The sequence below is a fragment of the Callorhinchus milii genome, unplaced genomic scaffold, assembly GCF_018977255.1.
Source record: "Callorhinchus milii isolate IMCB2004 unplaced genomic scaffold, IMCB_Cmil_1.0 Scaffold1, whole genome shotgun sequence".
Lineage (NCBI taxonomy): Eukaryota > Metazoa > Chordata > Chondrichthyes > Chimaeriformes > Callorhinchidae > Callorhinchus > Callorhinchus milii.
In genome coordinates this window covers 87,956,350-87,983,316 of record NW_024704742.1, presented here as the reverse complement: position 1 = coordinate 87,983,316, position 26,967 = coordinate 87,956,350, and the positions used below count along the sequence as shown (strand labels likewise).

Here is a 26,967-nt window from a genome sequence, read left to right as displayed (position 1 = left end):
ATTAGCTCTCTTTCTGCACTTGAATACCGCATTTAAGTTCATTCCATTTTCTTATTGTCTGCGAATATTACAAAAGACTGTTCGAAAAGCTCTTTTTTACACAGTGCATGATTTCACTCGTCTTTGTCCTCAAACACTGAAAGTTAATCACGAATTTCAAAATCACTAGCGAAACTCCAAAGTTAACTTTTTAATCCCAATCCTTTTCACTTGATGTTGACATCTGAAAGAGCATTGCAGTTCAAAATAGCTGTTTTGCAGCAGTGTTTTGGAAGCAATTCAATTATGCACATTTGTAGAGTGCTCACAAGTAGTTGCGAGTGAGGTTTGATCAGGAGCATTAACTGCTTCATTTACTAAAGCTATATTTTAGGTTTGAACAAAACGTTCCTCTGGACAGCTTCAATCTTATGAATGATTCTAACAACATTATGTAATCTCAAACAGTAATATCGGCGGAAATTTATAAGGGATAGAAAGTAAGATGAAAGCTTGACTCAATGTGGTTGTTATTTAGTCACAATAATCCTTGCATTTGGGTTGACCTTTGATGGCAGTGATCTAGCATGGTTATAAAAAAGTATTACCCAGTTTTTTTAAATATCAGATACATCCTCTTTTCAATATTTCCACATTTTTCTTCAGAATACTAAATTGAGTGAGATTTTAAAGCATAACATGTATTAAACTTGACCTTTGTTGAGAGATCCTATTCCTGGTTGTAGCATCTAAAAAACACTTTAATGACGTAACACCGAATGCCTGACGACAGGAAGAAAAAACTGTTCACATTGCGACACTTTTGCGTTCTCTATGTAGTGTGTGTTCTCTATGTAACATGTTAGCCTTTTAACTAGGAGAAGGTTCCTAGTTATTGTTGTCTGCAGTTTGGTTGCCGTCACAGTCACTGCACTTTATACAATTCCCTGTGGAGCACTTTGTGACGTTTTGACTTTAGGATCACAAGCTCACATGAAAGGATTATAGTGTTGAGAGATGATTGCAAATACAAGCGCCTGGTTCTTCAACAAAAAAGGTTTAGTTGCTTTGAAGATGGAACAAGTACTCTATGATATAAAAGAGTATAACGGTGCATAACCAGGTCTTGGCATACTTGTCAGCGTACACCTGCAGAAGATGAATCTTCTTTATATAATGTAGACTTTAATATTCATGTCAATTACATTTTTGTTGAACACTTTTTTTAATGTTTCATTTAATTAATAATATTTTGTAGTATTTGAATCATTCTCAATATAAGCATGTTAAGATCTTTGTATAAAATGATGCATCAGAAAAATTCAAGAGAGGCGATAACTAATTGGAGAAAAGTTTAATTGAGAGAGATAGCAGTTAGGATTTTTTTTTAAAAAAGAGGTTATACTTTCAGACTGGCCAGATGAACACAGTGTTGGTTGCTGGCCCTGGACGTTCCTGCTATCTACCAACAGGAATATGTCTCAGCTAAATGTGTGAACTCAAACGTTACTTTACATATGAACAAAAGAATTTGCTAGGTGAAAAAATACCAATGTCCATCTAGTTCGGCTTCCACCCTTCTGGGGGTCGCTTGACATGTCATGTCCCAAACTATACACTGTAACCCGAGATATTAATTTCTTGCACAAATCTATCTAATTTGTTCTTGAAACAAATGACATTTTCTGCTTCCACTGTCTCCCTAGGGAGCCTGTTTCACAAGTTTACTACTCTCTCACTGAAGTAGTTCCATAGATTTGTTCTGAATTTATACTCTATACTCACACCTAGCCAGAAAATAAATGGATAATTACTAATACTATTATTTTAACCTTCATCTTTAGCTTCAGTGGCTATTGGACAACTATGAAACAGCTGAAGGCGTCAGTCTTCCCAGAAGCACTCTCTACAACCACTACCTGCGCCACTGTCAGGAACAGAAGCTCGACCCAGTGAATGCAGCTTCTTTTGGGAAACTTATTCGCTCCATTTTCATGGGTCTGCGCACCAGGCGTCTGGGCACCAGGTTGGTTACCTAACCAACATCTTTCAGTTTTATGATTTTTATTCTAATTATTATTACGTTGTTACAGTTCAAATCACAGATGTAGTTTCTAAGTGATTTTCAGGGATGGGTCAGTCAGACCAATAACACTGCCACATTCTATATAAATGGATGTTTTTACTTTTCTTAGTGTGTTTAAACTTCCTAAAATAGTTCCTTTTTGCAGAAGGTTGACATTTTGTGAAGCCATTTTTGAATTGTCTTAACAGTCCCAATTGCACCAATGATTATTAGAAACTACTCTTGCTTTATACTGGCAGGTGTCTGCATTCAATTTCTAGATCGATATATTGTATTTCCTGGTCTTCTCTAGTTCCTTATTTTTCACATTGCTATCACTTGGGATAGCCACATCAATAATAATACATCTACAATCTATTTGATTCTTTGTGATAATATCTGGTGTGTTACAGCTGATTGTCCTGTCTGTATGTACTTGTGAATCCCAGATTATTGTAATGTTGTTTCTCAATGTCACTTTTTTTGGTTGATGTTCATGCCAGTTAGTCTTTACATCAATTAAAGTGTTTCTAAATTGCCCGGTGAATATATTTAGCTACATTATTATGTCTAATAAGACACTCAGATCGTGCTAGGGCCTGGACATGATGACATTATTGGTTTACTGTTTCTGGTGCTTAATGATATATTCTGCATTTTGGATCAATGTTTCTCTTTAAGATCTTATTTTCATAATATCGGGTCGTAATAGCTTTGTCTTATGCCGATAACATGAGAGTTTTGGTTTTGGCCTTCAGATCTCTGTTGGTCAACCAGTCGTAGCTTTGGTTCATATCTGGGAATTCTTCTTTTATTTCTCTTGGACATTGACCATGCCTGATTTTTTTTTCCCATTTGTTTTTTCTACAAGACATTGTTTTCTCTTTAAGGAAAATTTTCATTCCAAGTGCCACTTTTGTTGGTTCGGATGAGCAACTTTCTATTTCTTTTTTTATTATTGTTATTATTGTAGAAAATGCAATTGGCTGCCACGTTTTGCCCACAAAATACACAGTCAATGCCCTTTAGAATATATTCTGTGAAGCCCTTTGAGACGTCTAAATGACATGATAAGGTGCTATATCAAATGCAAGGATTATTATTATTATTATTATAAATGCCTGATCTATTTTAAACCTCTGTTCCCTCAGGGGAAACTCTAAATATCACTACTATGGCATCCGGATTAAACCTGACTCTCCACTGAATCGCCTACAGGAGGACATGCAATACATGGCTATGAGACAACAGCCTATGCATCAGAAGCAAAGGTAATAACAAGCAGTGGCCATACATTAGGGACATTTAGACCATAGGTTGAGAGTCTCAGAGGTTATAATCTTAGCACCTTTCCAAATCTCTTCTTTCTTTGTTCCTTTTTTTTAAAATATGTTGTGTGACACTGATTTGATGATCTAATGTAAGAAAAGAATTTGTAACATTCAAAGATCACCTACTTCAAAATGGTCAAGCTTTCAAAAGGAAGTAGAATGATATCTAAAAAGGAGTAATTTGCAAATGTATGGGCTAAAAGGCAGGTAAATGGAAATTAATAGATTGCTCTTTCAAAGAGAACAGACACTGGGTCAAATGGCCTTCTTCTGTGCTATTAATTTCTCTGGTTCTAAGCCTTTAGTGTCATCATTTAGAGAAAAAGGGAATAATTTGTGACAGCCTGAGTTATGAATGTTGCATTGATAGGGAGATTTATGCATAGTAACAGCAACCATTGGTTGAGGTATCCATTTGCAGCACATTCAGAAAATGGTAGGTTACCTGAGAATAGATTTCAAGGGTAGATTTAGAGTTAGAAGCTGTCAGATAATGCTTTCAAATGCAAAAGCGAAGCTGGAAGGTTTTAAAACCCTGAACACCCAACATCCTATTCCACAATATTAATTATGTTTTGTAATATGTGCTCTTAATTTTATGGAGGTGTTGTCTTTTTAGGGAATGGGGGGGTGGGAGATTTGTGCTCTGTGGGCTTTGCAATTACCCACTTTGTTGCTGAAAGATAATTGACTGGCACATCATTGCTTCATGTTTTTCGCAGGTTTACAGTGTCATATATTATATATGTGTTTATGTGTATATTTTGCTTAGAATATGGAACTCAATTTTGTATCTTTGTTTAGGGAACATAGAAATATAGCTGGTGATTGAACTAAAACGTTATATTTGCACCAACAGTGTAAAAAGGAGAATTTTCTTTAAGCTATAAAGAATAAATATGTTTGCAAAAACACAAATAAAGGCCAAACTTGTAAGCCACTGGTGGCCAATCTTTTTGGTCAGCCAACAAAATAAATTTTCTTGATCAACTGTTTCTCGATTTATGCCATAAATCAGGGGTTCCAACCTTTTGGCTGTCGCAGGCCTGATTTTCCATTTGAGAAAAATCTGCAAGCCACATAAACAATATTTTGTGTTTCCCTTCCAAAAACATAACAACATTTACGCAGCACCTTTTTCGTGTTGGAAGGACATCTCAAAGCAATAAAGTTTATAAGAATAAACATATTTAATAAAGAATAAACATATTTATTCTTTATAGCTTAAACATGTTTTTTTTAATCTCAAAGCGCTCAACACTGTCGGCTGAGCACCTGAGCTGGGGGTGGGAGTCAAGAGAGAGGTGGGAGAGGGAGCGGAAAAGATGACCCAAAGTGTGGTCAAAGAGTTAGGTCTTAACATGTCTTGAAAGAGGGGAGGGAGAGTGCAAGTCGCAGGGATCCAGGAATGGAACTCCAGAAAGCAAGGGCAAAATGGCGATGGTGGGGTAGATGGGGTTGGTGGGGGGGACATGAAGCAAGCTGGTGTTTGCTGGGCAAAGGGAACAGCTGGGTTGGGAGATCACAGAGGTAGGGTGGGGAAGGGGTGGCGGGGGTGGAATGAAGGACAGAGGGGTTTGTCACTGGGGAAAGAGGGAACTTTCTGTGAGGAATCTGCACAGCACATCACTCAGTGTCTGTCCTTGGTCCTCCCCACGGTGGCTGAGGGAGACTCCGTCTGTCTGTCCTGACAGTGAACCATGAAACATTGTCCTCACTTCTCTCTCTCTCTGCTCTCTCGCTCTTTTTGTTTTTCTCTCTCCCCCTCTCACGTTCTTTCTCTCTCTATCATTTCCCCACCCCCACCTCTCTCTCTCTCTCTACCCCCTCTTACGCATTCTCTCGCACACACTCTTCCCCCTCTCACACTCTCTTCCTCTCACACTTTCCCCCTCTCGATCACTCCCAACCCCCTTCTCTCTTACACACTCTCCCTCTCTCAATTACTCTCTCTCTCACACACACACTCTCTCTCACTCTCTTTCTTTCACCCACCCCCCCCAGACTCTTTCTATGCACTCTCAATAACTCTCTCAGTTTCTTTCACTCCTCCCTCTCTCTCACACACTCTCTCAATCTCTCCCTCTCTCTCCCCCCCTCCTTTCTCTCCCTCACCCTCTCTCACCTCTAACTCATTCTCACACACTCTTCCCCCCACCCCCCTCTCAATCACTCTCTTCCCCTTTCTTTCACACACTTTTGTTTCCCCTCTCTCACACTCTCCCTCATTCAATATCTCTCTCTGCTCTATCCCTCTTTCAATCTCCCTCTCTCTGCCTCTCGCAATCATTCTCTCTTTCTCTTAATCATTCTCTATCTGTTAATCACTCTCTCGCATCTCGCTCTCTCCCCCCTCTCTCTCTCACATGACATACTTTATCTCCCCTCTCTCATTCAATCTCTTTCCCCTCTCTTTCTATTCTCTCTCTCCCCCCTCACTATCATCCCCCCTTTCTTCCCCTTCTGCCTCTCCCCCTCTCTCTCCGCCCCCCTCTCTCCTCCCTCTCACTCTCCTCTTCTCTCTCTCCCATATCTCTCTCCCCCTCTCTCCCCTTCGCACTCTCCCCCCCTCTCTCTCTCTGTCTCTCCCCCTCTTTTTCTACCCCTCTCTCTCAACCACTCTCTCTCTCCCCCCCCTCTCTCTCCCCCCCTCTCTCCCTCTCTCTCACCCCCCTTTCTCTCCATCTTCTTTCTCTCTCCTCCCTCCTCTTTCCCCCTCTCTCTCTCTCCCTTCCCCCCTCTCTCTCTACCATCTTCCCCACCCCACTTCCGAATCCTTCTCCCTCCCAATCAGCCACGTGGGTTACTATCTAGCGGCAGGAGCTGGCTGACTAAGCAACTGGTTGCTTAAGGACTCAGTTGGTAAGAGATGCGCTTGCCTTCTTGACAGACTGCAGTAACGGCCAGTATTATTATCACTCTGCGCTGCGTCCTCCCAACCACCAGCTCCTGCCGCTGCCCTGAGAATATTCACCAGGGAGAGAGGGAGCAGAAGTTGGAATGTTGGAGGTGGTCTTGGGCTGGATAAGATCACCCGCCAGACTGTATGCAGCCCGCAGGCCACCAGTTGGTCCACGCTGCCATAAATCAAGATATACTCAATTAAGAAAACCCTGGAAACACACTAACTATCGAACAGGGACTTACCTAGACCTGTGTAAATGTTCAGGGGGCCATTGCTTGACGTGTTATTATATTATACACGAAGAAATGAAAAGGCTCCAGAAACACACATTTGTTTTGTTGTTTTGTGAAGTATTCATTCCTCCTCACTCTTGTTTCTGGAGTACTGCTTATTCTTAATATTGTTTCTCAGGTATAAACCTGTGCAGAAGTTGGATGGAATTGGTGACGGTTTTACAGGAAGTGGCCAACAAATTCCTAACTGTGCAGAGCAAACTATTGTAGCACAAAGTCAACACCATCAGCAGTTTCTTGGTAAGCTAAATCAAAAAAGTTCTTCCATTACACCTCTAATAAAACAACAACAACTTGCATTTATATAGCGCCCACACGCAGGCTAGGGTCCCAGAGTGCTTGACAGTGGCAGAGCAAGATGCCGACCAGTCAAAGAGGAAGGTCTTCAGGCACAACCTGAAGATGAGGAAGGAGGGGGCAAAGCGGAGAGATAGAGGAAGAGTGTTCCAGAGTTTCGGGGCATAGTGGCTGAAAGCACGACCACCAATGCTGGAACGGACGACACAAGCGACAAGTAGATGGTCGGAGGCTGCGGGTAATGGATTGAGGTGTAAGCAGGTCGGAGAGATAGGGAGATGCAAGAGCACGAAGGGATTTGAAAACGAGTGTGAGAATTTAGAAGTCGATCCGTTCGATGATAAGGAGCCAGTGGCGAGAACTGGTGTGATGGGGGTACCGAGTTTAGTGCTGGTGAGTATCTGGGTGACGGAGTTTTGGATTTAATGCTGCTTCCAAGATATGCTTGTATTTTCTGACTTACAAGATATACCGATATTTACGGATATATTCCTGTGAATTTCTGCTGTATTAGAGAACGATTTCATGCATAAAAGTTAAGTTTACACATTTAGGCAGTATAATTTCTACTATTTCTTAATGGGATTCTCCTTATTGTGAAAGCCAACAACTTGCATTTATGTAGCAGCCTTCACATAGGATAACATCTCGGAGCACTTTACAATGTTTGGGTTAGATATTGGTGGTGACCGTTTAGTCCCATTTCTGCTTGAGGAAAAGGGGCGGGCCATGGATAGAGCCCTGAGGTACTCTGCAGGTTACCATGCAAGACTGTGAGTAAAATCCAGGGAGGAGACAAAGTGGAAGCACTTTCTAGTTCTAGTTCAATTGGACCCAAGAGAGTCCAGTCCTTTGGAGGTGGATGAGGAAGAGGAGGCGATCGAGATGATGGAATGGTCCACAGTGCAAAAGTAGCCCAGAGGCAGAGAAGTGGATAAAGACAGGGATTTTATGGATCCTTACCTCGCCTTATAACTGTATTATAAAGCAACACTATCTACAGCAGCGAGGTCAAAAAGAACTGAGCTGCGATTGAAAGAAAACCTAATAACATGTGCAAAGATTTTGGAACACAGATGACTCTACAAAGTATTTTGCTGATTTGAAGTGTGGCTCCATTTACAATGACATATTATATAAACATGCTGGAGTGGACAACGATAGCTACAGAACCAGAAATGAAGTACAGTACAATGATTGTTCAAGTCTTCAGCCTTCCAGACAAGAGAATCACCCCTTTCTCTGAATTTTCCAATTCTGGTAAGTGTTGCATTTTTTTGCCATTTCAAATAGATTAATGTTAGAAATAATATTACAGCAATGTCATAATTGTCTTGCCAATAATAATTCCGTAAAGTTCATGCAGATAATAATAAACATTGCATTTGATATAGCTCCTTATCACGTCTTCGAAACATCTCAAAGTGCTTCAGATGATGTCTTGTGACCGTATTTGTTTCCTGTGTGTATAGTATGTAGATTAATTATTGTTTTTCTGCCTTTGGTGCTTTGGCATAGAGTTTATACATAGTTCAGAGTCAATTATTTATATGTCACTTTGTGTCTCCACAGTTGATTCTTTCACGGTTTTTGGAATTGCTCCAAGAACCAATCAGCATCTCAGACATAGAAAGTGAAATGAAGTGGATGAGACAACTGGCAAAAGGTCACCCACCGTATCATCCAAATAAAAGAGGCCCAGCCTTCAGACGCAATGCGACTTCTCAAGCCACAAGCAGACTCTGCCCCGTGACAGGAGCCTCCATACAACCAATACCGTAAAAACTCTGTGTGAGCTCGGAGAGTTGTACATAAAAGAATCAGGTCACATCAGCTGTCACGACAGGCGGTGTCCATCTTAAAAGCCACCACAATCTGAGAATATACTGAAGTATATGAAGGGTTTCAGTCAGGTATATCAGGCCATTCAAAATATGCCTGATTTTCACCCAGCCACAGTGACATGACAAACCTAATGGAATTTAGTTCAGTGCAGTGGGTACACCAGGTCAATTGTATGTTTATTCTGCCTGCTATTGTGGTTATAAACCTGTTCAGGTGGATACTAAAGATCCCACGACACTAGTTGAAAAGTGAAGGGAGTTTCTCCTGGTGTCCTGGCCAACAATCCTCCAAATAAAATTGGTTATTCACTTCCTGGCTGTCTGTGGGTCTTTGCTGTGTGCAAGGTAACTGCCAAGTTTGCTTTCAAATCCGCAGTAATTCCTGTGAAGCACGTTGAGAAGTTTCGATGACGTGATAAGACTCTGTATCAAACACAAGAATTATTATATATTATAAAACAAGCAGCTTACTTCCTTACTCCTCTGGGATATTGTTTCTTGTTTTGTGCCCTTGCTAGTCAATCAGTGGATTATGGGCAGTGTCCAGTTGATAATGGTGATGTTAAAGTGTGACCTTGAAGAATATCCTTTGAATGATATTTAACAGCTGGCACTCAGGTCTTTGTAAATTCTGAAATGGAGTGAGTGTATATTGTTTTAGAATTTTTAAAAATTATTTGTTTAATCGTGTACATATTTATAAATCCAATTTGGGACTTTAATAAAATGTTGGGGTGAAAAAGGTAGCTTTCAACACTGGTAATGATTGTTGAAAAGTGCAATCTAAACAGTCACAACACATGACATTAAATCCTGTGAAGAGATTTGAGACATATTCCCAATGTGAAAGGCACTACATGAAATGCACGAATAATTATTATAATACGACAGGTTTGGAAATGAACCACCCCCTCAACTTTTCACAATGATTTTGAGCAGATCCAAATTCAATTTCACGCACCTGTACCAGTGTTTGAATCCTGCTTAACAGGATCCTGCTTGTATATAAGGTGGTATGCTACACTATTTTCTGGCTGCATTGGAATTTCCCTGTCACAAGAATAAATAGTGCTGAAATCTTTGGGCCTGACCAACCATTGTGACTTTCTAATCAATCCATCTGTCTTTAAAAGCTTCCTAAAAATTTACCTCTGACTCTGACTACAAGTCACCTCCACCCTCCCTGTTCGGTGTCCAGCACCAGCTCTGTAAAGTGCTTTGAGACATTACAGGCACTATTTAAATGCAAGTTGTTATATTTTGCAAAGTGCTTGAGATGTTTATTTAATCTGTTAGTATATACTGTAAATTCAAGTTATTACTTTTACTGCTGATTATTTTAAATTTATTTAGCATGAAATATTCTATTATTTTTTCCAACGCATTATCTAGTATTTGGATGTTGCAGTATTCCACGCACATTTGATCCTGAAACGCAGATCATAAGAAAACTAACAATGAGATGAAAAAAATACTGAGTGGTTTGAGGGGCAATTGAAATATTGTATGTACCATGCAATCTATTTTAAGGTTAATCTAGCATATCAGTGCATTACTGTCCAAACTACTGAATCCATGTTTTACCATGAAGCTAAAGGTCTTAACTTGTAAATGTGTATGAATATTTATTAACTCTCATATTAGGTAGAATTCAAACCGGTTAACACTTAAAATTCTGAGAGGTTTATTTATGATCTCTTTCTCCATATTACTTTAGCATTTAGCCATTGAACTCCAAATGGCTTTTTAAGTCATTAAATTAAAAATTAAATCTGATCTACTGAACTGCATCTAAATCAATCTTATTTTGCTGAATAGATGCATCTCGAGCACTTCCAGAGTTTGTAGAACTCGAGGTTGGAGACAGCCCCTTGTTGGACGGTATTGCACTTGAGGACATCAGAACACTACAGATTCTTTATCGGGAGCACTGTGAGGTACAGAACTAACCGTTTAATGGGTCTTCCATATTATTCTATATATATATTCTATATATATATTCTAGTATGTCTTCCATATTAGAATTCTAGCGACTCATGGGAATGGATCAAGTCAGAATGAAGTCTCTGAAGGGCAGCAAAACATATCTATGACTACAGAAGGAGAACCCATTTGCAGAACAATTTGCATTCCTTGTCAAGGTTTCCTATTAATCCCCATTCACACCTTCATTACTTCTAGACTCAATTTTTCAAATGCCTTCCTCAACACCCTCCCTGGATCTTAAAAGCTCTAGGTTGTTCATAGCTTGGCTGCCCACCTCCTTACCCACACAAAGCTTTTCATACTCATCACCTGTGTCCTCACCAGACTCCTCTGTCTCCCTGTCTCCCAGAAGGTAGACTTCAAGATCCTCACTGTCACTTACAAAATCCTTTATGCCCTCATACCTCCCTATCACTGATCTTCTCCAGACTCACTTATCTGCTCATCCCCTCCACTCAGATAACTCAGGCCTTTGAAAGTTCTTCACTCCCTCTGTCCACCATTGCCAGCCAAACTTTCAAATGCTACCCTCTGGAACTTCTTCCTTCAATCCCTCTGTCTCACCCCTCTATCCGGCTTCAAAAATTGTCTTTACACCTACTGTATCTCTTTGTCCATGCTTATAGTCACAACCCCCCCCCACCCCCCCGGCTCAGTGTCCAGTACTGTTTCTGTAAAGTGCTCCAAAATATTATTCTACATGAAGCTTGGTACAAGTTGCACTGTTGTTGAGAAATACTGTACATTAAACCTTTTTTAGATACTTTTACAGTAGATTTTGTGTCAAAGACATACAGGACTCAGTACTGAACAATACATCCTTGTTCATTCTCATAGGAAACACCAAGCTTCATTGAAGCAAACCCAACTTCTAAATTTATTGTTTAATTTGGTTTGTTTTCTGCAAAGTTAACACGACTATCTGTCTGGTCTGAATTTGTCATTTATAATTGAAGTCCTGTGTTTTCAACGGCGAATAATAATCATTGCTTTAGGTGCTACTGTTGATTTTTCTTATGTCTCTTTAGGCAATACTGGATGTTGTAGTAAATCTCCAGTTTAGCCTCATTGAAAAGCTGTGGCAGACATTTTGGCACTTCAGTCCCTCACCTTCAACTGATGTGAACACTATCAATCAAGCCAGGTAAGTTTCTAATAAAAATAATAATAATCCTTACGTTTGATTTACAGCGCCTTTCATGTTGGGAGGATGTCTCAAAGTGCTTCCCAGGATTGATACTGTAGTAACTGTACATTTTGTAGCAACTTCAACTTTCTTACTTTAGTCCAGTTTTATTGATTTGAAGCACTTTCTTTATATTCCGTGTGTTTTTTCTAAGTCTCTATCAGCAGCCTAGATGGCAAGTAGACAAATAGTCCCAGTTTTTTCCTGTGCCATTAGGCTTCTTTTAGGAAAGCCTCAAACACATGTCACCAACAAAACAACACTTTCAGAGTCACTTGTCTTCTCCCCAACTTGCACATTATACAGTCTCCTACTGCTCTAAACTATTTCCACTGATATGTTACTCTTTTAGCTTTTTTTAAACATAGCTGACAATGCGTATATCTATCAACGCCACTCCAGGGTTGACTCCTTGGACTTGAATGAGCGTGACCCAGGATGCGTTATCCCATCCCTCCCTCTGGAACTCTGCTCAGATGTCAAACTCAATTCAAACTACTGTGAAGCCAGCCTGTGAGGCTCCTGGTACCTGGTAGGAGAGTGGTATCCGAGCAGAGATCCAGAGAGTCGACTTGAGACACATCCAGATACTTGCGGGATCCGCTAGTCCCGAATCTCGGAAACTACACACCTGTAAAGCTAACACCATTCATCGTTTTATAAATTGTGAGCACATTTTTTTTCCTTTCTCTGAAGTAAGCGTTTTAAACATGATTCAGCTACTACGGACAAATGCACGTACATGTCTATGGAAATCGAACATCATCTCTTCAGGCCTTGTTAAAAACTATGTTATACAATAAAAAATCGGCATTACCCTTCCTCCCAACAAATAAATCCAGTTTCAATTCCTTTTGAAACACCATCTAGGATACTGCAAACACCTCAATCCTGTGACACAGGACAGCTTGTGCGTGAATCCAAAGTCTGCAATTATTTTCATTTTCTTTTAATTGTAGACGAGATCTGAACCCAGGTGATCAGGGTTTATAGAACCGAACTGTGTATATGTCTAGGTGGCACATTAACAGGAGGTAGCATTTGAATACTAATGTTTAATTTATTAGGAAAAATAATACAAAATGTTGTTAACTCATTAATATGCTCCCCTTTCACTCCTCCACTCCTCCAGTGATTCCCACTGATTCCATGTGTCTCTGAGGCCCCCTCCTGCGTGCTCAAGGCATGTTTCAAAAAACATCTCAGATGGCTCTTGCTCTGAATGAAAGAGAGATTCCAAGAACGCTGCTTGAAGTTGGTGGTCATGTCAACCCTTTTCCCATTATGAAAAGACAATGCCACCAAAGGAAGTTTGTTGTAACCAATTAGTTTGCTGTGTATAGTGCAGCCCTCTCTTAACATGTCTCCTCTTTACACCTCAAATATGTTTATAACAAGGTTGCAGTGCAGCCCCATTAATGCTACATGTAGACACAACTTTCAGAAGTTCTATCTCCACTAGCAAATCAATTACTGTCAGTGTGGCCACATAATCACCCAAAATATACATTCAATTCACTTTATAGTGTATCCTGTGAAGCACTTTGAGACTCGACAACGGGATAAGGTGCTATCTAATGCAAAGATTATTATTATAATCAGGCCTTTATAGTAAATGAAACCAAGGATAAGAGTGCATCATTTTTCACTGTAGCTTTAGTTGTTAATAGTCTGATTCTGTCTCTCTTTCCTCAGTGAGAATGAAATAGAAGGTAGACTCCCAAAGGCAAAACTTGTTGCCCTGTGCAAAAATGATTCCGTCCTGAAGTGGATGTGTACCTGTGATCATGTAATGTACCAGGCTCTGGTGGAAATCCTTATTCCAGACGTCCTTAGACCTATTCCTAGTGAGTACTGTTAGAATTCATTTTATTTTTAAAATGTTGCATTGTAACAAGAGGTAAAAAAATAATCAAACTGATCAGAAGAGACTTTTAGATGATGAAATGAATCCGGTGTACAGCCTCAAACACCCTTCCTGCTAACCGGTTCCAGCTACAATAACAACAACTTTATTTATATACGTCTCTTCACGCCATACAGTACCTCAGAGCGCTTAACAATGGTGGAGCCCAATGCCAAGCCAGGGGAGGGGGAAGGTGACCGTAGGCACAGTAGAAAGACGAAGGTCTTCAGGCACAACCTGAAAATGGGGGTAGGTGGGGGGGGGGTGGGGCAAGGTGAAGGGATTGAGGGAGAGAGCTCCACAGTTTTGGGGCATAGTGGCTGAAAGCACGGATGCCGATGGTGGGGTGGACAAGGAGGAGGTTGGAGCCAGTCAAGCGGAGGCAGCTATTGATTCTGTAAAGAAATTTACCTGATGCCTGTTCTAAATTGCTTTCACAACCCTGAACTTGTGACTTCTTGTCCTGCTGCCTTGGCATATCTGAGAGTATTGTTCCAGGTTTCCTTTAATCCCATTAACCATCTTATAAACAGTAAGAACCTGATATCTGCACTGATTGATACGTCTCTGTTGTGGACATAATAACAACAACAATTTACACTTATTTAGAGCCTCTCACATTGGGAGAACATTTCAAAAGCATCTCAAAGCATTTTACAAAAGCTGAACGGGAGCTCCAGCTGGGAGGGAGCTCTTGGTTGGGGGGAAGTAAGTGAGGTAAAAACAAAGTGAAAAAGGTAGGTCTTCAGGTGAGATTTGAAGAGGCGAGATAGAGAGAATTCAGGAGAAAATTACAGAGGGAGAAAGCAAAGTGGCTAAAGGCTCATCCACTGATGGTGGGGCGGAGCGGGCAGGGGGCAAAGAGCAAGCTGGAGTTAACAGCAGAGAGAGTTTGATCACAAGATTGCAGAGCTAGGATGGTGCAAGATAGTGGAGGCATTTGAAGATGAGGATGATCTTAAAGTTGATCTGCTGGAGAATAGTGTGCCAATGGAGCCAGACGATGATGGGAGTGATGGGCTCGTGGAGCTTGGTGCAGGAGAGGATTTTTACTGCACAACAGCAGTGGCCCTGAAGTTGAGGTTAGAGCTGGAAAGGTAGAGTTGGCTATCATCCATATAGAAGTGGACCCCATGTCTGCGCTTAATGTCATCAAGGGGGGAGCAAGTAAATGAGGAAAATGAGAGGATCAAGTGAGGCCTGAGCAATGCCCCACTTGACCTTGCGGGGGCGGGAGGAGAAGCTATTGAATGAGACAAAGTGGAGACACTGGGACAGGTAGGAGTCAAACCTGTAGTGGTTCTCTACATATGGCGCTATGGATTCTCCACATATAAAATGCAGCTTCAATTGCACTTGAGGCGATATAGTCACAACTAATTCCTTTAGGTCTTGCAAGCAGCGTGTTACGTTTTTGGGTAGTAACTTGAATGTGGAGAAAATGGGCCGCCACTCAGCCTTTATAGCAAGTGGGTGTCTGAGCATCAAACATATCAACGCATGCCAAAATCATAACACTATGATAAATTGCCCATGCTTCCCATAGTCAGTGATCCAACATAAGCTGGTTCATGGTTGTATTGAGGATGCTGCACTCACATCATGAAGTTCCTACAAAGTAGATGAATGATTCTTTCTTCTGTATCTAAAACCCTAGGTTGGAGCAATGAGTGAAAGACCTCTGTGCAAAGCAAACAGTTTAAACTACTTAAAATAATATCTAATGCTAATTTTTACAGACCTTATTTTTGTGTGTTTTTCTAAACCATTGTTAGGTGCCTTGACCCAAGCCATTCGCAATTTTGCAAAAAGCCTCGAAGGATGGCTGACAAATGCCATGAACAATATTCCACAGCAAATGGTTCGCACCAAGGTAAGTGCTTGGAAATGTCACAGACCAAACCAAATACAATTGCAAATTCACACAGCTATAGAGCTTAGAAGTTACAAGGTTTTCTAGGATGGATTTCAGGTATGTTGTATTATGTAGTTCATTCATTACACTTTTTTGATAAACATTGAATAAATGTTACTTCAGCCTTTCTTTGCACCTAACATTCAGGCGTATGATGTTGCGATGCATAAAGGACATTTCTCCATATTCTATTTATGATAAGTGGCGTGGCATTTGTGTGACTTTTAAAGCTTTTTAAAAATGAATTTTGATCTCTGTGGGTGCTTTTTTTTAAAAAAAGGTCTGAGAATATGTTTCCAGTCCTGTGATGAAAATCTGGTTTAATGTATCTCACAGATTATTTTATCTCCTTGAGCATTTATTATGCTAATTCTGAACTATTGCAGAGTAACCTGCTGATCGGATTGTTCCCTTCATAGTAATGAAATGCCATAAAATTCAGCATTGACCTTATTTACAGGATGTTTCTTTGTTAACTTCTGTAGCTTGAAACTAGTCTACAAAGTAGCTTAGATCATCATTTTATCTATGAAATATAGTGTTTGGATTGCACGTCACATAGTTTTTTTATGACCTGTGATTTGTGGCCTGGCATGACTTTCTCACTGCTACAGCCAGTATATTTGATTTGAGAGTGAGTGCGCTTTCTTTGATAGGTCTGTGGCAACTGTGCAAATCCAGAGATTGCTGAATCCAGGTGACTGATATGAAGCCAGAATGCAAAATGCAGAATGCATCTGTCATAAGTACATTCTGATGACTCACTTCTCGGCTAGCTTTCAGACTATGTTGACACAAAAATCACATTCTATCTCACTAAACACTGACTAAACTATCCTCCGTGATTTCACTGAATCATCCAGTGATTAACATCTGGCACAACACTAAACAAACAACAACAAACAACAGCAACAACAAGATTACATTTGTATAGCGCCTTTCACATCGGGAGGACGTCCCAAGGCGCTGGACAGTGTACAGCATTTCAGACCCGAGCTGGGGTCAGTGGGGAGAAGGGAGGGGAGGGGAAGGGGGGTGGCTAATGGCATTGTTGAAGAGGAGGGTCTTGAGGCGGGACTTGAAGGAAGCTAAGGAGGGGTTGAGGGGGAGTGATTGGGGGATGAAATTCCAGAGGTTGGGGGCAGAGTGGCTGAAGGCTCTCCCGCCAATGGTGGGGCGGGTGGGTCAGGGGACATGGAGCAGGCCAGAGCCGGCTGAGCGGAGGGAGTGGGGGGGTCCGGAGGTCACAGAGATAGGGTGGGGTGAGACCATGGAGGGCTTTGTAGGTGAGGACCAGGATCTTGAACTGGATCCTCTGAAGGATAGGATAAGAGACATGGAGCAGGCCGGAGTCTGCAGAATGAAGGGAGCAGACAGGTTGATAGGGGGTCAGCAGCTCAGAGATGTAGGAGGGGGCAAGGCAGTGGAGGGCCTTGAAAGTGAGGACGAGGGTTTTGATTTCTATCCTCTGGGGCTGGGAAGCCAGTGGAGCCGGGCGAGGGTGGCGGAGATGGGGTCACGGAGCCTGGTGCAGGAGAGGACACGAGCTGCAGAGTTCTAAATGATCTGCAGCTTGTGGAGGGAAGAGTTGGGAAGGCTGACAGGGAGGGAGTTTCCGTAGTCGAGCCTTGAGGTGACGAACGGTTGTATGAGGTTTCGAGGGCCTGAGGGGTGAGGCAGTGGGGAAGTCGGGCAATGTTGAGGAGTTGAGAGAAGGCAGAGCGGGTCATGGCACGGATATGGGGGGAAAGGAGAGTTGAGGGTCGTACGAGACGCCCAGGTTCCTGACTGGCTTGGTGAGGTGGAGTGTGGAACCGTGGATGCTGATGCTGTTAGTGCCTGAGGTGCGGAGGCGCTGGCACAAGCCAAACAGGAGGGCCTCGGTCTTGCTGACATTCAACTGTATAAAGTTGGCTCTCATTCAGGACTTGATGCCTGACAGACAGTCTGTCAGGAAGTCAGTTGTCCTGGAATTAAGGGTGGAGGCAGAGAGATAGAGTCAGGCGTCATCTGTATACATGTGGAAGTTGACCCTTGTCTGTAAACAAACTAACAGACGGACAGCAAATAGGATCATACAGTGATGTGAAACTGGCAGAGAAATCTTAAATGGGAGAGCAGACAGAGGGATTGAATTAAATACTTAACTTAATCCACAAAGTAGTCAATTGAGATGTTTTTCAAAGTAAATGTGTATTTTAAGATTAATATTAGTATTCTGGTCTAAATCTCATCTGCACGGAAATTGATACTTTACAGCTTGTTGCATCATTGTTACAAGTTTCTCTGCTACAATAAACAATTCTGTATATTCTTTATAATATACAATACTGAAGGATTATAACTTCCTGCTTTTCGTCTGCGTTAGATGTTGTTTTGGGACAATGTGTGGAGCACATGGGAATTCTGTTCTGACAGGGTTGAGGTGTTTACAGTGAGTGCGCATACCCTCATACTAGTGGGAGGGTTCACAGTGCTGTTGTGCCCTCATTGTACAATTTTCTAGCAGCTTTGGCACCACAGGGAGATGAATAATTGTGCTCTCAGTGACCTACAATTTGCTATCAACTGCTGGAGCACAGAATTATTATTTGGATTCAATGTTTCTCGTGTTTTAAGAATTTCAGCTTTTAGGATTTTTCTGACAGACTGATCAGTTCTTATTCTGGATTCCTGTCCTGATATCAAAAATTCATTCCGTATTTTTATTTTTAAAGTAAACACTAGATTTATATCTGGCCAATGAATGCTACTGAGATGAAAATTGACTGCGGACAAACAAAGCAGCTAACAACGGTATAGTACCGTAATGAAGAGGGGAAATCAGGGAGAGGTGGGTAAGAAGGAACAGTTGAGAGTGCACAACATAAACAGACTATAAGTATCATCAGGTGCATGAATTATGCCTGCTTAGAGGATGAAAAAAGATGTCATAATGTTATCAGGCAGGGTGAAGATGGGAGTCCAGAATCAGTCTAGAGCTTTCTGTCACTTGCTTTAACCATCTCACCTGTTTTCTGGTAGGTTGGAGCTGTAAGTGCCTTTGCTCAGACGCTGCGTAGATACACATCCCTCAATCATTTGGCTCAAGCTGCTCGAGCTGTGCTGCAAAACACATCTCAAATTAACCAGATGCTCAGTGACCTCAATCGTGTAGACTTCGCCAATGTCCAGGTAAGTGTTGGGAGGTCTCTAACAGTGTCACATAACTGAACACGTGTCAGCTGGGTGCACACTTACATGGCATAATTAAATACTTCCCACCACAATATCAGTCTGGCTCAGTTGCTAACACTGTCACCTCTGAGTCAGAAGGGTGTTGTTCAAGGCCCACATTGGGATTTGGAACTTATAGGAAGTGACTTCGGCAGCAATCGCCTGACCCAGAAGTCAGCCCTTTTTTTAGCCAATGGGTCAAAATGTCCGACTTGTAGGACATTCTATGAAGCACTTTGAGACATCTCGTTGATGTGATAAGACAGACACTATATCAATTGCAAGGATTATTATATTACTATATTATGTTGCACCCCTCCCCATGACTTCCTACGCGCTGCACAGTGCACACAACGTGATAGCAGTGACAACCAGTTGACCCTGAAGTCAGCTGTTTAGCTTCTCTCATGCACACCTGCCAGTGTTTTGAAGCTTTGATGGAGTCAGCACTCCACATTATGGATTTTTTGATGAGGTAAATGTCGGCTGCCACTCCACAGCTAGCGACATAGAGAAAATCTATTGTAATGAAGTTTTAATGCATTCACTACACAAAGTTGTTAACGCTATTCTCTAAGGTTCAAAACCTTCATACATATTTATTTCAAGGTTTCCTTATTTTATAAAACTCCCTCTCTGATTTAGCACAAAAATCTATACCCATCCTGCTGATTTTCTCGCCAAGTTTAAAACCTTTGATTGTTTCATTTTTGTCAAGAACCAGCACTTTAGGACTGTAACCAAGGTGTTACAGCATGTGAACTCTGAAAAAATCTCCACTTGCAGCCTTTTCATGCAGTAACATGTTTGCGCAGTGCAGTGACTAAAACCAGAAGAATAAATAATCAGTGGTTACTACTGCTGGATATACCCCAGTCCTGAAATAATGAGGTGAAATTATTCATCAACTAAACCTACAGTTTTCTGTTCAATTGCATTTGAATACAAATCCTAGTAGTGGGAGAATACAAATTACTGTGGGTTGGGCACTTGCTGAACACTGTTGATCAGGTGTAATTGGGCGAAATCAGCTCAAATGGAAACTTCTCAAGATTCCATGTGATAAAAGCCAGATTGTCACTGTGTGGGAAAGGGTTATTGAGTAGAAAGAAATCTGGGTGAGGAAGGGAAAACCAAGGGGCCAGGGATCCTTGAACATGTTCAGTCCGTGTATGTGTTCAGCTGTGCATGTTTAGCCCATGTGCCTGATGAAGCTTGTGCATGTTGAAAACTAGGCATGTTGAAGTCTGTGCATCTAATCCAGTGTATCATTGTGTTTCAAGCCTTTGTGTATTTAAACCTGCATGTGTTCAGTCAACATTTGTTTAAACTTGTGCGCGTTTGTTTAAGCCTGTGCGTGTCTGTTAAACTTGTGCGCGTTTGTTTAAGCCTGTGTATATTCATTTTATGCGTGTATAAGACTGCGCATGTTTAAGCTTGCAGGTGTTCAACCAGTATGTGTGTAAACCCGTCTGGGTTCAACCAGTGCATGTTTAAGCCTGTGTGTTTAAGCTTGTGTGTGTTTGTTTAAGCCTGTGCATGTTTGTTTAAGCTTGTGTATGTTTAGCTTATGCATATTAAACCTGCACATGTTTAAGCTTGCACATGTTGAACCAGTTTGTATTCAAGCCTGTACAAGTGCAAGTCTGTGTGTGTTTAAACTTATATGTGACTCAGAGGGACTTTAAAGAAAAGAATAATAACTAAACAACATGGGGCAGGGAAAGGGAGATGGGAGATTTACTTGTATCCCCGAAAAGAGATATTCCCGTTCACTACAACTATCTGAAAAGGAACTCCCTGAAAAACTCATCCCACACACAAGAAGCATTATGTAAATGTTGACAATCCATCTATACAGGTTCTGTGTTTGTATGGTGGACTCTTGGTTTGCCTCGCTTACAGCAGTAGTATCTGTTATTTGAGAACGGTTGCTAATTGAGGAGCTCGTATTTGAGCCGACGTTTATCTATGCAGCATCTTGCATTGGCAGAGCAGCTGTTTAAATAGCATAACGCTCATGTAGGCACCATCTAGCTCTGATACATAACAGCATATAGCATACACAGTCAATCCATTTTACAATATATTAGTGAAGTGCTTTGAGAAATCTCAACAACTTGATAAGGTGCTGTATCAAATGCAAGGATTACTATATGTCCTGTGTGAGACACCTGACAATTTATGCGTCCATACCTAATATACAGAATTAAGCTGGTCATTGGTGGCAGTGAAACCTACTAGAACTGAGCACTGAAGATTTTTTTCCCCTCCAACTGTGTCACACAGCTGTGCCTCTCTGTCTGTTACTAATAGGGTAATAATACATATAAAGCCAATGTTTCTTGTGCTGTGACAGGAGCAGGCTTCCTGGGTGTGTCAGTGTGATGACAGCACCGTACAAAGACTGGAACAGGACTTCAAGATGACTCTTCAACAGCAGAGCACTCTGGAGCAGTGGGCTGCCTGGCTTGACAATGTGGTAACACAAGTACTGAAGCCATATGAAGGGAGCCCCAGCTTCCCCAAAGCTGCCCGTCAATTCTTGTTGAAATGGTCCTTTTACAGGTAAGTCCAGGACAAGAAATAAAAGCACATTACATTGGCACGAATCATCTGAAGTCATTGTTGTATGCAAATTGGTTACCATATTCGCCTACAAAACGCACTGTCACTGCACCCTACAGTATATCATGTGAAGCATTTTGGGACATCATCCCAATGTGAAAGGCACGGTACCAAATGTAAGCATTATTATTATTAAGAATCATAACCTTTCACTCTTAATGCACATTATAGTCGCCTAGTCACTTTTACTCTCCCTTCTTTCTGCTCTGCACACCATACTCTCTGCCTCCCTCGGGTGTATTGTTCCTTTCTTTCTTCCTGGAGCTGTGATTCTCCCCTGCCCATTATTCACAGTTCAACGCCGCTTCTTCCCTGGGGGCATTTTGTTGTTATACTGGCCAATGCCCACACTGAGTTGCAAACAAACAGCCCATCAGTAAACTATGTGAAACTCATGAGAAATAAAAATATCTAGCCATGTTAGTCGACTCATCACTCATTGTGTTCGAACAGTGTGAAGCAGCAATAAACAAGGCAAACAGAATGCTGGGCTATACTGCCAGATCAATTGAATTCAGGTCACCAAAAGTCGTGCTCAAGTTGCACAATGCTCTGGTTAAGCTTCACCGAGAATGTACTGTGTACAGTTCTGGTTGGCAACACATAAGGGGAATGACAGGTCATGGAGGCAATGCAGAGAAGAACAACAAGGATAATCCCTAGTGTTAGAGGGATCAGATATGAGAATGACTAGACAAGCTAGTATTCTATAGTCTTCAGAGATGATTTTATAGAGATGCATAAGATGTTAAATGAAATTGGAAAAATAAACCCAGAACAATACTATCAGATATGTCAAGGCAGCAGACAGACAAGCACAAGTTCAGGGTTGTGAAAGGCAATTTTAGGGCCTGAAAGTATTTCTTGAGATAAAAGATAATTAACAACTGGAACAAGAGTGGTGGAGGTTGCAACAACTCATTTAAAACATAATTGGATGCTGTAAATGTCAGCTCTCTGAAAAGATGTGATCAAATGGACAAACATTGTATTCATCCAAGCCCTGCTTCCAATTATGGGACATTACAGACCCTGTGATACTATTTGAAAAGAGAAAGAAGATTCTCCCAATGTCCGAGCCAACAGGCTTTCCGATGTATTGGTCTTTCACTTGTTTGTGGAGTTTCCTGGCACAAGTGGTTGCCATTTCATAATAATCCTTGGATTTGACATAGTGCCTTATCACAACGTCGAGAGGTATGAAAATGCTTCACAGAATGTACCGTAAAGTGGTGTGACTGTGTATTTTGTGGGCAGACTTTGCAGCTATTTTGTGCACAGCAATGTCCCACAAACAGCCATGGAGTGAGTGACCAATTTTATTTGGCGACTGTTGGCCATCATTATAGTTGACATTTTAACATGGTAGTGTGCCTTAAAAAAACAATTATTTCTTCTCTCCTCAGCCTTGCTATTAATCTTGATGAAGCTTGCTCAAACCCTCCCTCCCCCACTTCAGCCAAGCAGAAGTTGAACCAAGTGGGCGAATGCACATTATTTTATATTACAGCTTGCTAGCTGCATCCTGAAATAGACAGAAACATGGATTGAGGCAGCGAGGTCCCTATGATCTAAATCAAAGAGCTTTGGACTATGGTCCATGATTTTGGAATGCCTGTAGTACACTATGTTTTACATTACACAGGTATCACAGTCTAAGAAATGTCAATGTCAGTGCATCAAGTGTAGAACCCTTAAGCAAGCAGCTCAACCTGAGCTTATCAGAAAGAAATTGTACATGATGTATGGCCTGAACATGAACCTTCTGCCTACGTACTTGTAATGCAAAGGATCAGTGCAATAACTCGAGCGTAAAAGCAGATGAATCATGTCTGAAATCATTGTCAAATAGCACTTGACATCATGAGATGATTTTTTAGGCCATTATGCAGCACACTGAAAGGAAACTCATTCAGCATTTTGCAAATAAACCAATAAGGTAGAAATATGAAAAGGAAGGAGCACTTGTGTGCTATTGGCATTTATGTGCTAATGGAATCAAGATTGTGGTTTTCCAAAAGCATTCTGTTCCTAATTACCACTGGCGCTAATAAAGAAACGTACAGAAATCTCAGTTGAAAAGTTTGAACCTCTGTTTGAGACCAGGCTTGTGACGCACAGTATAAAAATATCCCCAGGTCAGTTCTTCCAAATTGCCGCAACATTGCCACTGATGTCATTTCCTGCGTGCAGCACACATGAAGGTGACAATCACCCTCGCGAGTGTTTTTGGGATTTGCTAGGAAACCACTGGACCCTGGGAGGCCTTCTGTGCCTGTGTGCAGGAAGCCAAGTGAGTTAGCACCAAAAGTTTAGATAATTTCTGCTATAATCACATTTCACAGCACGTTTAAGCAAGGTCATGTTATAATAGGGTTGGCCTCTAATATATTTTTCCTTCAAAGTGAGTGGGTGCGTTTTGCTATAGGCAACTCAGATTTCCTTCAGAGGCAGGTTCTGGCAGGTTAGCATGATATACGTGAGGTTCCCTACAGGAGACACTTTACAACCCGAGGGATTCTATTTGGCATTGAGGCACCGTCTGCTCCCACTTTCCTGACGAGCACTTTTTTCAAATGCACCGTATTTGACTTGGCTCAATATAGCTGATTTAAATACTAAAATAAATTTTCTTCAGGAAGATGCTATTTGTTGAAAGTTTGTTTATATCCTTTTTTTTCTCTCTTCGGTTCTCTTGCCTTGCGCAGCTTCCCTGGTCAGAAGAGTGGGTAGATCACCATCTGGCATGAGCCAGCCTCCTATGGGGTGATGTGTTGTCAAAATGTCATGTAATGGGAATGATTACCAACTCTGGCTTGCAAAAACAGGGCATCAATTAGGACAACACTTTACTGTGTTTCACCACATAAAATTACGCTTAAATGCTAAAATTGCACCTATAAACCCTATTCGGTGGTCAATAATAAAGGAATCAGATCCTAGGAGCAGTGAGCCAAATAGAAAGAGGTGGGAATGGTGTGCGGTGGGAACAGGAGTGGAGACTTTAGTGATGGAATTTGGTGAAGGGAGTGCTTATATCAAAATAAGCGGAAATATAGAAATAGGAATCAACAGGAATTAATAAGAAGCAGATGAGAAAACCTAACCAGCTTTGTTTAAAGTTAAACTTCAATGAAAATGGAATACCTTGTATATTGCAGCAGGTTGCACTCAAGGCTGAAGTTGTCAGTCTCAGTGAGCAACTGGCCATGCATCAAAGTATTAGAGAGGATAAGATTTTTATAAATGAGGTATTGGAGGAGACCATGCTGGGGCAGAGTCATGAGCACTGTAGCTAAATTTGCAGGTGACACATAGCTAATGAAGGTGGTAAACTGCAAAGATGAACAGGATAGGTTACAGGAGAACTTGAACATTCTTGGAAATTGGGCAGATCGATCGCAGATGAAATTTAAGATAGAGAAATGCAAAGTGCTTCACATCTGGAAATGTAGCCACTGTGCTTGTGACTCCTAGCTCCAGATCGTTTATGAAGATGTTAAATAAAAGAGGTCCCAAAATAGATCCTTGTGGAATTCCACTGGTAACATTCTCCCAGCCTGATGATATTCCCTGTACCATCACTTTCTGGGTTCTATCGGTCAGCCAATTACATATCCATTGCAAGATACTTCCTCTGGTTTACGCTTTCTTTATTTTCAGTACCAGCCTTTCATGAGGAACGGTATAAAAGGCCTCACTGAAATCCAAATATACAACATCCAGATATACAAAATTCACAGCTTATAATGATAGTAATAATAATCCTTGCATTTGATGTAGCGCTTTATCACATTGTTGAGACGTCTCAAAGCGCTTCACAGAATAAAAAGTTAGGTTAAATACAGCTGTTTCCACATGGTTTACACAGCTTGTGCGATAGACCTTTGTGTGTTTGGACAGACCCAAAGATTGAGATGAGAAGCTATGGAGCCATTTGTAAAGATGGAGCTCTCCGAGACCTTCTACATTGAAGGGTGCTTTATAAAAGCAGGTGGTTGTTGTGGTTGATTGTATAGCCCCACTGAATTCAAGCTTTTACTTTTCTAACAGTTCCATGGTTATTCGAGATCTGACTCTACGGAGTGCAGCAAGCTTTGGTTCTTTTCACCTAATACGCTTGCTCTACGACGAGTACATGTTTTATCTAGTGGAACATCGGGTGGCCCAAGCTACCGGGGAAACACCCATAGCAGTGATGGGAGAGGTAAGCAACTAGCAGTCCCAAACTTGAGAATGGATTTTGTTATTAGAAAAACACTTCTGGAAACTTTTATCAGTTTGTTTGGAAACCTGAGACAAATTTCTCGAACTAAGAGCAGCGATTTTAGCAATGGCTTTAAGCACATGTTTGATCCCGAGTCTCTGCTGACATAGGTAATCTCAACTGCATTAATAGTAGAAGTGCTGTAATTGACCCCAGCTCTCCTGGGTGAGGAAGGGTACATATTTTTCAGGGTTTGCACTGCAAATTGCATTTGTTGAGCAACAGGTGACGATAGATTTGGGCTTTGCTGACCTCCATTGCCTGCCAACACTTATTGTCTAGGCCCAATTGGACAATGTACAAAGCCCTATTACTCTCATGTTTTTTTTCTACCAACAACTGCAACATGTGGAAGAACAATGCTAATTGTATTTAGATTAACTTCATCGTATTCAGTACAAGTGTGAAACGGTATTTAGATGTCCAAAGGATCGGTGTGGATGCCATTATTTTCATGGCAGATAATGATCCATTGCCATGTTCGTTGTGACATCTTCCCATAACATAGATGGAGTAACGAGGAAGTTACTGATAACAGACATTGTTACACTCAACTCATCTGCAACCAAAAATAAAAAATCATTGTAAGAAAAAAACACAGGGGGTCACAGGACTTTGTGAGTACCGTGTACTATAGAATGTATGTCACCCAACCCAGAATGAAACTGTAGCCTTAAAAGAGAAAAGATTAGAGAGGGAATTTTTAAATGAAAAATTAGACTGATGAGCCTTTTTTAGCCACTGTGGCACTCCTTTATAAAATAATAATACTAATCCTTGCATTTGATATAGCGCTTTTCACGTCTTCTAGACGTCTCAAAGTGCTTCACAGAATACACTGTAAAGTGAATTGACTGTATATTTGTGGGTGAAAGGGGAAAAAAATAAGCACTGTGGAATAGATTACCTCTTTATCTTTTTTTTAAAATCTTTCCCTGGATTTCAGAATTTATAGCTGTAAACAACACTGCATTTGTAACACCCGCAGATCTGAGACTCGTGTTTCATAATTGTAATGTCCTTGTGTTTCAGTTTGCTGACCTCAGTGGTATGTCTCCAAATAACATGGATAAAGGTAAGCAGATAATAGGCAAATGTTTCCTGCAGAGCACTTGAGTCAGGCTTCAAATTGCCACCACTTCCACCTCC

The 26,967-nt window shown here is 41.1% G+C and overlaps 1 protein-coding gene across 1 annotated transcript in view; it reads left to right on the top strand.

Moving 5' to 3' along the window:
* Positions 1 to 26,967, top strand: part of rfx3 (regulatory factor X, 3 (influences HLA class II expression)) — a 148,123-nt gene that overhangs the window by 118,830 nt on the left and 2,326 nt on the right. Inside the window, exons 7-17 of the mRNA XM_007892606.2 lie at positions 1,824 to 2,005; positions 3,196 to 3,315; positions 6,692 to 6,813; positions 10,533 to 10,651; positions 11,729 to 11,844; positions 13,582 to 13,733; positions 15,568 to 15,665; positions 18,732 to 18,881; positions 21,283 to 21,491; positions 25,605 to 25,758; positions 26,851 to 26,893. Of these exons, the coding sequence (XP_007890797.1) occupies positions 1,824 to 2,005; positions 3,196 to 3,315; positions 6,692 to 6,813; positions 10,533 to 10,651; positions 11,729 to 11,844; positions 13,582 to 13,733; positions 15,568 to 15,665; positions 18,732 to 18,881; positions 21,283 to 21,491; positions 25,605 to 25,758; positions 26,851 to 26,893 (1,465 nt within the window). The remainder of the gene's footprint in view (positions 1 to 1,823; positions 2,006 to 3,195; positions 3,316 to 6,691; positions 6,814 to 10,532; positions 10,652 to 11,728; positions 11,845 to 13,581; positions 13,734 to 15,567; positions 15,666 to 18,731; positions 18,882 to 21,282; positions 21,492 to 25,604; positions 25,759 to 26,850; positions 26,894 to 26,967) is intronic.